General features: G+C 54.2%; 1 protein-coding gene across 1 annotated transcript; it reads right to left on the bottom strand.

The window, feature by feature from the left end:
* Nucleotides 1-10,630: 10,630 nt before the first annotated feature.
* On the bottom strand, nucleotides 10,631-13,426 carry CLEC4G (C-type lectin domain family 4 member G). The gene is made up of 9 exons (XM_012790764.2): nucleotides 13,348-13,426; nucleotides 12,945-13,055; nucleotides 12,698-12,751; nucleotides 12,467-12,529; nucleotides 12,173-12,277; nucleotides 11,781-11,870; nucleotides 11,435-11,583; nucleotides 11,244-11,359; nucleotides 10,631-11,116 (listed from the first exon to the last, which is right to left on the bottom strand). Exons 1-9 carry the CDS (start codon nucleotides 13,400-13,402, stop codon nucleotides 10,978-10,980), a joined length of 882 nt encoding a protein of 293 aa, XP_012646218.2. The 5' UTR covers nucleotides 13,403-13,426; the 3' UTR covers nucleotides 10,631-10,977.
* Nucleotides 13,427-16,873: the final 3,447 nt, after the last annotated feature.

Here is a 16,873-nt window from a genome sequence, read left to right on the forward strand (position 1 = left end):
TTGATGCTTGGATTGTCAGGGTCGCCTTGTGGATGAAGGATGGGAGGCACAGAGAGATTAAGTAACTCGCCCAAGGTCACGCAGCTTATAACGGCAGAGCTGGGATTTGAACCCAGGCAGGGTGGGTCGGACATCGGCAGCCCTAACCGCTGTGCCACACAACCTCCTGTGGGGAGGAGGGCCTCCTTGGCACTTTGCCCACTTTGCCTTCCCTGAGACGTGTCCCCTGACCCTTAACCTCTGTCCCTGCTCACCCTTTCCCAAAGCCCGGCTCCTGGATGGGCCACTCCTCACACCTGTCACTCCAGAAGATGCCCCCCCCCTATGTACCCGCCCCTGCACCTCCCAACTGGGACCAGGCTAGGCTGGGGCTGGACGTCTGTCCCCACCATGTCAGGGAAGGGCCTGGCTGGACTGTCCCCTTGGACCGTGCACTCCAGGACAGCGGGGACCATATGCCTTGCTCGTCACCCTGGATCGGGTGGCCCTTTGGTACATGCCTGTTGAACGAATGTCTCTGGTGGTCTGAGGCTGTTCATTTTGGGTCCCCACATTGTCCTCCTTGACCTTGACCTGGGCTAAAGCTTGAGGAAGTGGGTGTTCGGGAGCAGAGGTTGCCAGGGGGCTGCGGGTGGGGGAAGGGCAGCATTTGAGGCCATGCAGGGGGGTGGACACGGAGGGGACGCTCAAGGGGGTGGGGCAGGAGGCAAGGCTCCGAGGGGAACCATCTTGGGGGCCAGGTAATGGTGGGAGGCCAGGGAGGAGGCTGTCCCAGGGTCAAGCAGCCTCTAAGAGGGAGCTGTCACCTGGTCCTGGGGGCAGAGGGACAGTGGCCGTGGGGACAGGGAGAGGCAGGTGGTTTGAGAAGAGCTGGGCGGTGGGTGTGGTGTGGGGCTGGGGGCTGGGAAGTGCTTGGACAGTGCCCGGCCCTCCACAGGGGTGTCTGAGTGGACAGTTGGGCTGTCCCCAAGATGGGGACACAGGGAGGAGGAGGAGGAAGCTTGGGAACAAGTCCAGTCAGGCTGTGTTGAGGGCGCAGGGACTGAGGTCTGGATCCAGGACAAGGCTGGGTTTGGCGTCTCTGGGCTTCCCAGAGCTCGGCAGGTCCGGGCGCCCCAGCCGGAGGCCACCGTGCGCCCACGTGTGCCCGCCGTGTCCTTCCTGGGCGTGACGGCTCTGCCTGCTGGGTCCCTGCCAGGGCTCCACTCTGACAAGAGGATGCTGCGGGGGCCCAGGGGACCCCGTCACGCGACCGCCCCTCCCCCTGCCCCTCTGCGGTGTCAACAGGCCTCTCGCTCACTTGGGGAAAAACAGAAAGCCGCGCGGATGTGGGCTCGGATCTGGGGTGTCGGTTCTTCTTTCGGGTTCCAGGTCCTCGGCGGGGCGGGGGAGGCGCCGGGCTGGGGCTGGGGTCCGACCACGACGACCCTAAACAGGCCCCGGGCGGGGATCCCAGCCTTAGCTGACCTGAATCCCAACTCCACTGCAGCTCGCCCTCCGCGACGCTCCCGTCCCCAGCACCCCCGCCTGCGCTGTGCGCGGGGCGGAGCCACGTCCGCGGCGCCGTCGCGGAGCCTCAGCACCTGGGACAGGGCCCCGCGGAGGAGCACCCCTGTCCTCACCGCCGGCGCTGGGGACCTTGATCCACCAACCTCACCGCGACACAGCCCCGGGCTCACCCGCCCCCCACCCCGTTCAACCGCTCCTGGTGTTGCGAAAGGAAGAAGGGAAGGGCAGTGGGTGTGTCAAATCCAGGGGGACTTCCAGGAGGAGGTGGCTTCACAGCTGGGTTTCTCTCCCTCCACGCTGTTGACATTGGGGCAGATGATTCCTTGTGGGTGTGTGTGTGCGTGTGTGTGTGTGTGTGTGTGTGTGTCCTGTGCATTGTAGGATGTTTAGCCTCTACCCACTAGATGCACACAAAGGACTGGGTTTGTTTGTTTGTTTTTGGAGGCAGAGTCTCATTCTGTCGCCCAGGCTAGAGTGCAGTGGCGTCATCATAGCTCACTGCAGCCTCAGACTCTTGGGCTCAAGCAAGCCTCCTGTCTCAGCCTCCCGAGTAGCTGGGACTACAAGTGCCACCACCATGTCCGGCTAATTTTTTCTATTTTTGGTGGAGACGGGGTCTCGCTCTTGCTCAGGCTGGTCTCGAACTCCTGAGCTCAAGTGATCCTCCCTCCTCCGCCCCCCCAGAGTGCTGGGATGACAGGCGTGAGCCACCGCTCCTGGCAGCCAGGACTGGTACTTTTCTGTTTGTTCTCTTTTAATTGGGATAAAATACACATAACATAACACCTGCCATTTTAACCACTTTAAAGCGCACAGCTCAGTGGCACTGAGCACATTCACACTGTTGTACAACCATCCCCACCTTCCAGAACTTTCTCATCTTCCCAGACTGAATCTCTGTCCCCATGAAACACTCAATGCCCCTTCTCCCACCCCCTGGCCCCCATGACAGCCCTCCTTAGGGTTCCCACCCTCACCAGGCTATCACAACAGCTCACTCTGGGGTTTCCCTGAGACCCCCTCCTCAGTCCCTTCCCTGCATGGCAGCCACCTGACCACATCTCCCCCTGCTTACAACCTTCCATGGCTCCCTTCTGCCCTGGGCACGAAGCCCCAGCGTGCTCCCACCCGGAGTTCCAGTGCCCTGCCTGTTCAGACCCCGCCAGCCACTGCCTCCGCAGCCACACCTACCCCGCTGCCCCAGAGAGTCCCCAAGTGCTGGAAGTGTCCCTGGACCCTCCTTCACCCAGCCCGAGCACCCTCTTGGGACTGGGAGCTCCCCAAGGGTGGGACTTGTGCCTCCTTCCCAGAGGGGCCAGGGTGGTGGCCCTAAGTCAGTCACATGCACCTTCCTCACCTGACCCTCACCCAGGAGCAGGTCAACAGGAAGAGGAAGGGGGCGGGTGGGACGCAAAGAGACGGGATTTGCACTTCGCCTTCCTGGAGCCCAGCTCGGGCTGCTTTGGTTTGTGTGTGCTGCTGGGCTGGCGTGGGCAGAGGTCGGGCGAGCTGGGTTGTGTGGCCAGGAGCCCTCAGCATGATGGGGACACAGAGGTGAGCTAGTCCACACCCTGAACTCCAGGAGGGAAGGGATCCTCGCCCCCCTGCCTATTCCCTCCCCACCTTCCCCTCAAGCCTCCAGGACCACCCCCCTTCCCCGGGACCAGGGAGCTAAGCCAGCCCCTCCTGGGGCTTTCAAGAGACCCCATGCTTGGCCTAGGAGAGTTGGAGATTTCTCTCCAAGAATGTCCACAGTTCTCAGAGAGGATGCAATATTGTGTGTGTGTACGTGCGCATGCGTGCATGGAAGGGGGTGCCCAGCCCCTCCAGACCAAGAAATTCCGGAATCCAGGGTATATCCCCATGGAGCCAGGCCCCCAGGCCCTCAGAGACCCAGGCCCTCAGCCCCTTAGGGACTTTGGTGTAGGGTTGTATGTTTTTCTACTCCATCCTTGCTGCTCTGGCTGCTGGTTCCCCGGCTCTGCCAGGATGGGGGGTGGGGGGTGGGGGTGCTGCCCCTTGCTGGACCCACCTGGTCACTGCCCCCCACTGCGTAGCCCCTGTTGTGGGTAAGTAAAAGCCGCACCTGTTTACCTGCCTTGTGATTTAATCCTCTCCCGGCCTCAGTTTCCTCATCTGTAAACTGGGGCTAAGCGCAATCGTCTCCCATAGGCGGTTGTGTGTGCAACAGGGAGCCTCCTGCCTCAGCCTCCCGAGTAGCTGGGACGACAGGTGCGTGCTGCTGCTACCCAAGGACTCTGCGATGACACTAGATAGTCCAGGATGGTCTCCCATCTCGAGATATTTCATTTAATCTCATCTGCAAAGTTCTTTTGCCATTTGAGGGAACAGATTTGCAGGTTCTGGGGACTAGGATGACGACATCTTTTGGGGGCCATTCATCACATGACCGCAGCACCCTCTAGGAGGTAGATGATGTTATTACTGTTATTCCCACTTCATTGACGAGAAGGCTGAGCCTCAGAGAGGGCCAGGGCGTGGCAAGAACAGGTTTTGAACTCTGAGCTTTCTGTCAGTGCCTGCCAAATCCGTCCATTCGAGCCCCCTGTGTCTGGCTATGGGGCCACAGGGGAGGCGAGAGTGATCTCGGGGTCTCGGGGGACAAGCCCCGCGGGGAAGGGCTGGAGGAGAGGGCAGCCTGTCCCCCCTTCTTCGGAGAGCCCCCCGGGGACTTCCCCAGCCCCCTCCGTCTTCCTGGGAAGAAGCCCTTGGGATCTGAGGGGGTTTCCTGGGATCGGGGACAGGGGTGGGAGGCTGATAAAAACAGACTGCTCTGTCTCGGGGCCATTTCCTTGGAAAGTGGGGTGACAGCAGGGCTGGTCTATCCAGGAAACCCTGGCTGGGCCCCAAGGTCACCACTGGCTTGCTGACTCGGCACTTGAGAGGGTGGCCCTGTAATCACTCTGGGGACTGTTGGTGGGGACACCTGCTGAAAGGGACAGGGACTAGCTGGAAGGTGCCCCATCCTGCCTTGACCCCCCAGTTCCCAGCACAAGCCCCCTTGGCCTCTCCAAGCCAGATCCCACTTTCACCCCTGTACCCCAGAAATGAGTGGGAAGGGTTGCTTTTCCAGAATTTTCCATGTCCAACATCAACCACATGGGCATACCCCCTCTATCTGTCCTCTCCACCTCCTCCTTCTCTCTCTGCCAGACTGTGAGCCCCGGGAGGGCAGAAACCACGGCCTGAACCCCAACATCCCACTACGACTACCCTTAAGCAATTTACAGAAAAGTTGAATTTTAGAATGAACAGCCTGTCCCTAGATTCTACAATTCATCTTTTCTAGGTGAGGTGCGGTGGCTCACGCCTATAATCCCAGCACTTTGGGAGGATCGCTTGTGGTCGAGAGTTTAAGACCAGCCTGGGCAACATAGTGAAGCCCCATCTCTACAAAAAAAATTAGCCAGGTGTGGTGGCCACACCTGTAGTCCCAGCTACTCAGGAAGCTGAGGCAGGAGGATCCCTTCAGCCCAGAGTTCAAGGCTGCAGTGAGCTATGATTGTGCCACTGCACAGCAGCCTGGGTGACAGAGTGAGACCCTGTCTCTAATATATATATATATTTTTTTTCTACACTTGAATTATCACAAATCTACCCATCTATCCACCCCTCTACCACGCATCAATGCATCTTACTTTTTTAGTGCATTTCAAAGTAAATTGCAGAAGTGGGTTTACTTCCACCTATAGCCTACAAAGCATTAACTGGAGTCCAATATTTGTTTTTCATTCTCCTAATTTTTTTTCTTTTGAGCCAAAATTACAGAAAATGGCGGTTACCAAAGGCTGGAGGTGGTGGTGTTGAGGGGGACTGAGATGTTAGTCAAAGGACACAAAATTTCAGTGAATCAGGAGGAATGAATTCAAGAGCTCTATTGTATATCATGGTGATATTTAATAAATTAAATAAATTTAATTTAATATACTTGAAAATTTCTAAGAGAGTAGATTTTAAGTGTTCTCATCACAAAAAAAATAAGGATGTGAGGTGATACACAGGTTAACGAGTTTGATTTAGCATACTGCACTGTATACGTATATCAAACGTATTATCAAAACATCATGTGTGTACACCATAAATACATATAATTTTTTTTGAGATAGGGTCTTTCTCTGTCACCTGGGCTAGAGTGCAGTGGCATGATCATAGCTCACTGCAACGTCTAACTCTGAGCTCAAGCGATCCTCCTGCCTCAGCCTCCCAAGTAGCTTGGACTACAGGTGTGCGCCACCACACCCAGGTAGTTTAAAATTTTTTATGTAGAGATGGGGTCTTGCTATGTTGCCCAGGCTTGTCTTAAACTCTTGGCCACAAGGCATCCTCCAAAAATATGTAGAATGAAATGCACAAATCTCAAGTGCATTTTCTTTGAGCTTTGACAAATGCATTCAGCAGTGTCATCTGAACTCTCAATATACAGAATGTTGCCCCGGAAAAGCCTTGCATGGCTCTTCCCAGGTGATCTCTAGCTCTGTTCCCAGGCAACCATTGTTCCTGCTTTCTTCCCTCCCTAGGGTAGCGTTGCTTGTTGTAGAACTTCACAGAAACAGGCTCATATGGTCCATACTCATGTATTTATTTATTTATTTAAATAAATAATTTTACTTTTACTTTTTCTTTTTATTTATTTATTTATTTCTTGTGACAGAGTTTCACTTTGTCGCCCAGGCTAGAGTGAGTGCCATGGTGTCAGCCTTGCTCACAGCAACTTCAAACTCCTGGCCTCAAGCAATCCTACTGCCTCAGCCTCCCAAGTAGCTGGGACTACAGGCATGCGCCACCATGCCCGGCTAATTTTTTCTATATATGTTAGTTGGCCAATTAATTTCTTTCTATTTATAGTAGAGATGGGGTCTCACTCTTGCTCAGGCTGGTTTTGAACTCCTGACCTCGAGCAATCCGCCCACCTCAGCCTCCCAGAGTGCTAGGATTACAGGTATGAGCCACCTTGCCCAGCCTACTTTTTATTTTTAACTCCAGATATTCTTTTATATACTTGCTTTTTTTGCGACAGAGTCTCACTGCGGTGCCCTGGCTAGAGTGCTGTAGCATCAGCCTAGCTCACAGGAACCTCAAACTCTTGGGCTCAAGTGATGCTCCTGCCTCAGCCTCCCCAGTAGCTGGGACTACAAAATTATTTATATATATATATATATATATATATATATATATATATATATATATATATATATTAGTTGGCCAACTAATTTCTATTTTCAGTAGAGATGGGGGTCTCGCTCTTGCTCAGGCTGGTTTCGAACTCCTAACCTTGAGCCATCCTCCTGCCTTAGCCTCCCAGAGTGCTAGGATTACAGGTGTGAGCCACCGCGCCTGGCCATACTCTTTTGAGGAAGTTTGCTTCTGTTCAGCCTAAGTTTTTTCAGATTCCTCTGGGTCGTGTGACCCTGACCTTGTATTATGCTGGAACTCCAGGGCCCAGTGTGGAATGGGTGTTCGAGGAATATCTGTGGATGAGAAAATGATTGCGTGAGCGAAAGGGCCCCTGCTCACAGGAGACCTGCTCACCCACCCCCACATCCCTGAACCTCACTTCCCCTCTGGCCGACTTCCTCCATCCACCTGTTGTGGCCTCCAGAAAACAAACCCCTCCTTGTGGTACAGTCACCGACCAGAGGGCCCAGGGCTGTAATCCCAAATATCAGAGACCCTCGGTCTCTGCTTCCCAGCCTCCAATCTCATCCCATGAAAAGACGTGTTATCAAGCACCCACATGTTAGCTCCTCCCGCTTCCTGCCTTTGTCCGTTATCTGTTTCAACTTCCCCCTTCACTTCCGTCCCTCCTGCTCTGTCTGCTCCAAAATAAGTCCCTCCACCTGGGCTTAGAAATGCTAAAGTCTTTCCTGGGTCAAAAAAGACCTTCCCTAGGCAACCGGAACCCCGATACATTGCTGATGGGTGTGGACAGTGGGTGCTACCTCTTTGGGAAACTATTTGCTAATTTCTTACCAAGTTAAATGCTTACCTACTATAGGACCCTCTCACAGCTATTTACCCAAGAGAAGGGGAAACTCATTATGAATTGTGGAAAAATGCACATCACATAAAATTTACCATCTTAACTATTTTTTTTTAAGAGACAGAGTTTTGCTCTGTCTCCCAGGCTGGAGTGCATTGGTATCATCGTAGCTCACTGCAACCTCTAACTCCTGGGCTCAAGCGATCCTTCTGCCTCAGCCTCCCAAGTAGCTGGGACTACAGGCATGCGCCACCATGCCTGGATAACTTTTCTATTTTTAGTAGAGATGGGGGTCTTGCTCTTGCTCAGGCTGGTCTCGAACTCCTGACCTCAAGAGATCCTCCTGCCTCGGCCCCCGAGAGTGCTAGGATTACAGGCGTATAAAGTGATATTCACAAGATCCAGGGATTAGGACATAAATATCTTTACAGGCCATTACACATCCCAGCACAAGGAGTAACCAGATGACGAGGACTCCCAGGTGGGACGGTAGCGTGAATACCCAGTGGCCTCAGGTAAGTGTGTCCTGATTTTATGGGGCAAGGACATGGGAGCTCTGTGTTCAGGACACTCCCAGACCTCTTCCTATCTGTCTCCTCAGTTGGCCTGTTCTGATTTTTATCATTTTAATAAAACTGTAATTGTTAAGTGTAGCACTTTTCCTAAGTACTGGGCATCATTCTAGTGAATTACGGAACCCAAATGGGTCATAAGAACCCCTGAATTTGAAGTCAGCTGATCGGAAGTGTGGGTGTCTTAGAGACCCTGGAACCTGTGCCTGGTATCTGGAGTGAGGGCAGTCTTTTTTGTTTGTTTGTTTTTGAGACAGAGTCTCACTCTGTTGGCCAGGCTAGAGTGAGTGCCGTGGTGTTAGCCTAGCTCACAGCAACCTCAAACTCCTGGGCTCAAGCGATCCTCCTGCCTCAGCCTCCCAAGTAGCTGGGACTACAGGCACATGCCACCATGCTGGGCTAATTTTTTTCTATATATATTAGTTGGCCAATTAATTTCTTTCTATTTATAGTAGAGATGGGGTCTCACTCTTGCTCAGGCTGGTTTTGAACTCCTGACCTTGAGCAATCCTCCCGCCTGGGCCTCCCAGAGTGCTAAGATTACAGGCGTGGGCCACCGCGCCCGGCCTGAGGGCAGTCTTGAATGGTGACTGTGTCTTTAACCTGTGGAGGTGTCCAAATCCCACAGGTGGAGTCTGGACTAACTCTGGGTGGCCAGTGACAGCATTGCACTGCAGAATGACAGGAGGCCACCCTGGATTTTCTGGTTGGGCCCTAAATGCAATCCCAGGTGTTCTAAGCAGGAGGCGGAGAGAGATTTGATACGGAAGAAGGTATTGTCACCACTGAAGTCAGACATTTCCCTAGTGCAGGGGTCCTCAAACTTTTTAAACAAATCACTGTCCCTCAGACCCTTGAAGGGCCGTTGGAGAGTGCGGCGCACATTCCACACATGCGCACTGTGGGCCTCAGACAAGTCAGCTGCTAAGCAGGATGGGCAGCAGTGGCAAAAACACCCAGTGGGCTGGATAAATGTCCTGGGCGGGTCGCATGTGGCCCACGGGCCGTAGTTTGAGGACACCTGCCCTAGTGGCTTTGAAGATGGAGAAAGGGGCTGGGAACCAAGGAATGCAAGGAACACAGTTCTTTCTAGAAGCTGGGAAAAACAAGGAAACAGTTTCTCCCTTAGAGCTTTACAGAAGGAACCTGGCCCTGGTGACACTTTGATTTTGACCCAGTGAAATTTGTTATAGCAGCAGTGGGAACACACATCCCATCCTCCAAACGAACTGTCTGGAAACCCATCAGTGTGGTGTTCAGTGCTCTAGGCCTTCAGCCAGGCAGCCCCTGGTCAGTGCCTGCTCTGAGCTGCAGGTAAAAAGGGCTCAGAAAAGGATTGGGGTGTTGCCTGGGGGCAGTCCTGCCAGGTTCCTGCCTGGCGGGGGGATGTGGAAGATGTCCCCTCCTCTTCCTGCTCAGTCAATGCTGTAACAGCCCGGTAGCCTGGGGGCTCCCAGCTGCCTGTAGTTCTCAACTGGGATCTGCACAGAACTAAAAGCTTCTGGCCTGTCACTGCCCTCCGTTGGCGCTGTCTCCATGGGAAATTCCTGGAGAACCCCTAGCTCCTTGGGATAGAAGCAGGAAACCTCGGGACTGCAGGGTGAATTCAGATCAAAAGTCCCTGGTTGGTATTAATAAAGCCAGGCTCTGTGCAGCCCACACCCCCGTGTGAGTTCAGCCATCTCCACACCTTCCAACCTCCCAGCCTTTCTCTCTCTTTTGTTTTAGAGACAAGGTCATGCTGTGCAGCCCAGGCTGAAGTGCAGTGGCTAATGCACAGGCACGATCACAGTGCACTTTAGCCTTGAACTCCTGGCCTCAAGCGATCCTCCTGCCTCAGCTTCCAAAGTAGCTGGGACTACAGGCACGTGCCATTGCACCCAGCTCTCACAGCCTTTCTGCTTGTAAAGCCCTCCCTTCCCAGCTTCATTCACTGAAATCCCACTGTTCCTTGGCAGTCCACCTTCTTCTCTGGGATATATTGATCATGCCACCCAATGGTCACAGGCTCTAGGTGCCTAGGGCAGAAGTGACCTGCTCATCTGATCAGGGCAGCCCCTCTCCTACCTACCCCAGGGCCTTGTCTCAAGCTGTAATCTCCGCAATGGGGTGACAGTCTTCTCAAGGAATGGGCTACAACTGCAATATCTCAGCATTGTCTTCCCTCCACCGACAAGGACAAAAGTGACTCCTCCAAATGCAGGATCTCCTTGCTTTCCTCCATTAAATCACTGGCCGCATTGTTCCTGTGCCTAGCTAGACCAGAATGGGGAGGCCTCAGGGCATAAGGACGGAATATGACTCATCCCTGTGTTCCCAGGACTGTCTGAACCAAGCTTCAAGCAGGGGCTGGTTCAGGGGCTGAGGAACTAACAGTACTAAGTGGCAAAGCGCCCTTACCTTCAAGCCCCCCTGGCCCAGTGCAGGTTACCCACTGGGTTTGGGGGTGTCATAGTGCCATGATATCACTTGAGAAGTCAGGGGTCACTCACAGGGATGACCAAGGTCTCTGGGTTAAAGCTTGGAGAGCTCACCAGAGCTGGGAACCTAGATTCACTTCTGTAACATTTATTGATGCTTTCTCTGGCTGCAACGATAGCTCCCAGTCCGGGGGAAAATGCAGAAAAACCGAACAGCTCCACCCCCTTAGTCAACTGACATTGGCCAGGGAGAGAAGTGGGGTCAGATCACCCGGACCCAGGAGCAGGGATTTGAGAGCCGATGCAGCGAGGTTGGAGGGAAGGTCCCAGCGCTCAGGCATTGGACAGGGCTGTGTGGTTCTCAGTGGTGGCAGACAGGGAAGAAATTATCTTTGGCAGCGGGAATCACCGGGAATCACGATCGGCCGGGATTCCAAGTGTGGCAGTGGGCGTGGCTCCGGGGCACTGGGCGTGGTTAGCAGCTGCGCCTCTTCTCACAGATCCAGCCGTCTCTCTCGTTGTCACACGGCGCGTCGTTCCACATCCCCGTGTGCAGCATCATGACACAGTTCTCCCGCCCCCAAGAGTCGTTGGGCTCCCCTTGGTTCCAGTGGCTGCAGTGGTTGAGAGGGGGCGTTGCTGGGAATCTAGGCCGAGGGTGGAAGCCCAGCTGAACAGTCCCTAAGGTCTGGCCCAAGCACTTCCCCTAGAGTCTAACGTGTGTCCCTCCCCACGTCTCACCTGAAGCTGAGTGGGCCTCCGTCCACCCACTGGTAGCCCTGAATCTTGCTCTGGTGTCGCACGGCCCTCAGGCCCAGCCAGTAACCGCGGCCACGCGTATTCTGAGTCAGGAAGCTCTAGAAAGGAGGGGAGACTTGAGCCGGCAGAGCGCGCCATGCCCCCTCAGGGGAACACCACCTCCCCCTGCACACCTGCTCATCAAGACCCCCGACGATCACCAGGTACCCGCCGGCGCCTGCGCAGTGGCGCTGAGCCTCTACCCACGTGGCCTGGGGCACGGAGAAATAGTAGCAGGAGCCCTCAAACGGCAGCCACGACTGGGGGCACGGGTTGCAGGAGCCTGCGGGGTGGCGAGGGTCAGAGAGGCGGACTGCTCCCAGGTGGAGCAGTCCTACTGGGTGTGACGGTGGGGTTGGACCTCCGGGGCCCAGGGGTGCAGCCACAGGACCCGGCCAAGGTCAAAGAGCCGGGCCAAGTGGCTCCAGGAGCGGGTTGCACCTAGCCCTGCCCCAGCACTCCCAGCCCTGTCTTGCTCACTGTTCTGGTGCCTGGCCGCCTCCAGCGCCCGGAACAGCTCATTGCGGACGTCCTCGCGGTCCCTGCCCGCTTCAGCCAAGCCCTGGGTCACTGCGGAGATTATAGCTGGGGTCAGCGTCAGGAGCAGGGGCTTGACTAGGTAAACGTCAGGATCCCTGTCCGTGGTCGGTTCACCGTCGGTGCCAGGGACAAGACTGACATCAGGGTGGAGGTCTGCTCTAAGTGAGTAGGGTCCATGGGGGCTGGGGTTAGGAGGTGTAGTCAGGATCAGAGTCCAGTGATCAGGGGTCAGGCTGGGGATAGGATCGAAGTCAGAGGTCAGGATCACAGGAGAGTGTCGGGGTCACGGCCACGGCCAAGGCTCAGGGTGCGTGGTCGGGTCTGGCCCTCACCGCGTTCTCCCAGTTCTTTCAGGGCTGTCTCCTGCTGGCTCAGCTTCGCCTGCGTCTCCCCAAGCTCGACGCGCGTGGCCTGCAGCTGCGCCTGCGTGCCCGAGCCTGGGAAAGGCGGAGGGTCGGGGGTAGAACGGGCGGAGAGGCGCGGATGCAGCGGGATGCCTAGTACAAGCCCACTCGACCCCTACCCGCCCAAGCCCCGCCCCCACGGCCGTAAGCCCCGCCCCCAGGTCCTTCTCCCAGCCCCAGCCCCACCCCCTCCGCCCACAGGCGGGGACAGTCCCCTCTCACAGCAGCTGTGGCAGGCCGCGACCTCCTCCTTCAACGTCCCCAACGCCGCTGTCTGCTTCGAGGCTGGAAGGACGCCCCCCCCAAATGCCAGGTCACCTGGGCGGGAATCGGGGGACCCTCCCCCACTCCGGGGACCGCGGGGTCCCCGCACACCCACTACCCTGTCTCCCAGGTCCCAGGCGTTCCCGCCCCGCACGTCCCGGGGGCCCGGCGCCACCGCTCTGCACGCACTGTTTGTCTTCAACAGGTGCTGGCCGCCCAGCAGGGCCGCGCGCTCCGTGGAGGCTGCGGAGAGAGGGTCCGGCAGGCGTGGCCGGGAGGCTCAGGAACCTTCCCCCGGCCCAGGGGCGCGGGGTTCCCCGCCCCGGCGCACACGCGCAATGTGCACACACGCCCGTGGGACACAAACATGCGGGGACACGCACACACATACATGCTCGTACGCGACGCAACCTCTCCCGGTTGAGGGGTCACTCACCCTTGGACAATAGTACGCTCAGAATGACAGCCCACAGGACCGCCGCGGCCAGGAGAGCCAGGGCCAGGAAGCAGGACCTCCGGCTCCGCTGCTCCCAGCGTCCCCAGTACCCTGGGTGGACATGGATGGACTGCTGGGTGCCCCCCGCCAGCCGAGCCCTGAAGGCTTGCCTTCCTCCCAGGAAACTGAGGTTCAGAGAGGTTAAGTAACTTGTCTATGGTCACACAGCCCCTAAGTGGCAGAGTTGGAATTTGGCTCCTGGTTCCATAGCTGGTGGTGTCTCTGCAGCACCCCACTACCTGGATCCCTGTTGGCTCTTCCCCTCCCCTCCCCCATCGAACCCCAGACACTGGTGCAGGGAGGGACCCCAGAGGCCCCGATGAGGTAGTCCCACTGCTCATACCTCCGGGGACCTCCTCGGGCTCGCCGCCCCACTTGGTGTACCCGCTGGTGTCCATGGCGCCGCAGGCATCCAGCTGGGGGCACAGATATAAATGTAGCCCCAACCCCCACCCTGGCCCTACCCACTCTGTCTTCCTTCCTTCCCACTTCCGTGGCTCAGTTCCCAGTAACAGGGACAAGGCCGGGCCCTTTCTGGGCTGGGCTGAACGTGAGGGGGGTGCGGCAGCTTCTCTGGCCGGGTAGCTGCAACCACAACTCCAGGCTGGCACTGGGGGCTGCTCTCTGGAGCTTGCCCCCATATCTTATGGGCCCAGGGCCGGGCTTCCTCCCCAGAGGGACACACTGAGCCCAGCCACATGCTGACCCTTGCTAGTTCCTGAGAAAGCCCCCTAAAAGGCGTAGCCCCCAGGCCAGTTCAGCTCCCCCGGCAGCTGCCCTACAGGTGCCTGCCAGAGGCTGGGGCCACCCCTACCCTTCACTCAGTCCCTCTGCACCACAAGGGAGCAAGCAGACTTTGCTGGGGTGACATTCAGTGGAGCCACTGTCTCTACCACCAGGTGGGTGGGTGGGGGTGTGTGTAACATGTAGCTTCTAGAAGCCTCGGTTTTCTGCTCTGTGAAAATGGGGACAGTGACAGGATGTGATGGAGAAATGAGGTTGTGCGTGTCTACCCACCACCATCTCAGGCACATCAAAAATGCAAACTGTTCTTGCCTTCTTTTGACAGATACAGCACACCCGCGCTGTGCCAGGCATCGATGGGGGCCTGGGGCTAGATCAGAAAACATAATAGGTGAATTCCTCTCTTCTCGGAGCTAACATTCGAGAGGGGGGTGGGAGGAGACAGACCCCGCACTCAACACAACGAGCATGACTTAAAAAGTAAGTTGTATAGTGTAGTGGTTCTCAGCCGGGGGCAATCGTATCCACCCAGGGACATATGGCAATGCCTGGAGACATTATTGGTTGTCACAACTTGGGGGGCTTGTGTGAGTGTGCGCGCGTGCGCACCTGTGCTTCTGGCATCTAGTGGGTAGGGGCCAGGGTTGCTGCTCAAAACCCTACAACTCACAGGACAGGCCCCATAGCATAGTGAGCTGGCCCCAAATGTCCATAGTGCCAAGGGTGTGAACCTTAGTACAGTATATGAAAAAGTCCTAAGTGGTTCAAAACCAGCCTGAGCAAGAGCAAGACCCGGTCTCTACTAAAAATAGAAACAAATTAATTGGCCAAATATATATATATATATATATATATATATATATATATATATATATATATCTTCGCCGGGCATGGTGGCGCATGCCTGTAGTCCCAGCTACTCGGGAGGCTGAGGCAGGAGGATCACTTGAGCCCAAGAGTTTGAGGTTGCTGCGAGCTAAGCTAATGGCATGGCACTGCAGCCCAGGCAACAGAGTAAAACTCTGCCAAGAAAGAAAGAAAGAAAGAAAGAGAGAAAGAGAGAAAGAGAGAGGAGAGAAGGAGAGGAGAGAAAAAGAGAGAGAGAAAGAGAGAGAGAGAGAAAGAAAGGAAAGAGAGAGAGAGAAAGGAAGGAAGGAAGGAAGGAAGGAAGGAAGGAAGGAAGGAAGGAAGGAAGGAAGGAAGGAAGGAAGAAAGAAAGAAAGAAAGAAAGAAAGAAAGAAAGAAAGAAAGAAAGAAAGAAAGAAAGAAAGAAAGAAAGAAAGAAAGAAAGAAAGTAAGTAAGTTAGTTTGGCAAGATACAGGATACAGGGCTTGGGAGTGCTGGGATGAGCCAGCGAGCAGTGTGTAGGGTGGCCAGAGTGAGCCCGGCTGAGAAGGTAAAATGGTATTATTATTTTTTTAATGAAACACTCTCTTAGATAGAGCAACACACCCTGTCTTCTAAAACCTCTCAACAGGTCTCAGGCATAACATCATCCAAATTTCATTTAAAAATTTTATTCGATACCTATTTATTCATCTTTTTCCAGGAATGAGAGAAAATTCTATGACGGAATGAAATGAAAAAATAAGAAGGTTTTTGTTTGTTTGTTTTTAAAAAAGAAAAGAAGACAATGGAGAAATGGGGGAAAGGAATAAATCCGGACCGGGCTTGCATAACAATATTCAGACCAGGGTGCTGGACTCCATAAAAGCATTTCCTGGTCTTGTTGCGGCAGGAAATAAGGTCAGACACCAGTGATGAGCAATGCACTCTTCCCGAGCGATGACTTGAGGAGCACATGCAGGAGCAAGTGCTCATGATTTTCCATAAATACAGTAGCAGTTTTCTGCCACTAGGCTAAGGGTAGATGACTACATGGCCAGGCACAGTTTTAGTAAAAGCTGGTGGCCTCAATTCAAAACAAATGACAGTCACCGCTGTTGGGGTCCTTTAGCATGTTTCAAGAAGCAGGGATTTGGGGATGCTGTATTTTCTAGGGGAAATACAGCAGAAATAGCACAGCAATAAGAATAACACTAAGAAAACACTGTGAGTGCTTACAATAAACTTTAAGACCTGGGGGAAACAGTTTTCTGACAAAAAATAACCCAAGCAAAAATAGAAAGTCCAAACAAACAGTCATCAAGAAGAGAGTAGAAAGGTGACTGAAGAGCTACCATTCTAAAAAGGCACCTGGCCCAGATAGTATTATAGGGTCTCCCTGATTCCTAGAGTCCTGGTTTTATCCTGCTTCAGGCTCTTCTGTTTGGACTCTCCACTTGGCTGGATAGATCTTAGCTTGTTTCCCACCATTTTCTTGATGTTGTTTGCTGCTCTAATCTCTGCAACCCTCGAGCCTCATATGATACTCCATAGGCAGGGCCAACTCTAAGGAAACTTGCCTGAGAGCTAGGCTAGTCCCAATCCCTCTCCACCTCCAGTCTGCACAGTGATTTGGATCAGGATTTGGATCAGGAACAACACAAGCAAGCTGGTTGGCATAGTGTTTAAACTATACTGTTTAGCATAGTGTTTGAGATCCTAGCAAAAGGTATAAGACAAGAAAAGACTGTAAATGGCGTAGGGATATCAGAAGGGAAGAGAGAAAGCCATTATTGTTCTTAAATAAAATGATCACTCACATAGAAGCATTATCATAAACATTGGAACTATAAAAAGTATTTAATAGACTGATCATCTTACTAAAATTAGCAGAAACAATAAACTAGAAAGCTAATGGAAAACAAGACCTTTAAAATACCAACTCAAGGCCGGGCGCTGTGGCTCACGCCTGTAATCCTAGCTCTTGGGAGGCCGAGGCGGGCAGATTGCTCAAGGTCAGGAGTTCAAAACCAGCCTGAGCAAGAGCGAGACCCCGTCTCTACTATAAATAGAAAGAAATTAATTGGCCAACTGATATATATATAAAAAAAAATTAGCCGGGCATGGTGGTGCATGCCTGTAGTCCCAGCTACCCGGGAGGCTGAGGCAGAAGGATCACTGGAGCCCAGGAGTTTGAGGTTGCTGTGAGCTAGGCTGACGCCACGGCACTCACTCTAGCCTGGGCAACAAAGCGAGACTCTGTCTCAAAAAAAAAAAAAAAATACCAACTCAAACTGTG

Source organism: Microcebus murinus, chromosome 27 (genome assembly GCF_040939455.1).
Source record: "Microcebus murinus isolate Inina chromosome 27, M.murinus_Inina_mat1.0, whole genome shotgun sequence".
Lineage (NCBI taxonomy): Eukaryota > Metazoa > Chordata > Mammalia > Primates > Cheirogaleidae > Microcebus > Microcebus murinus.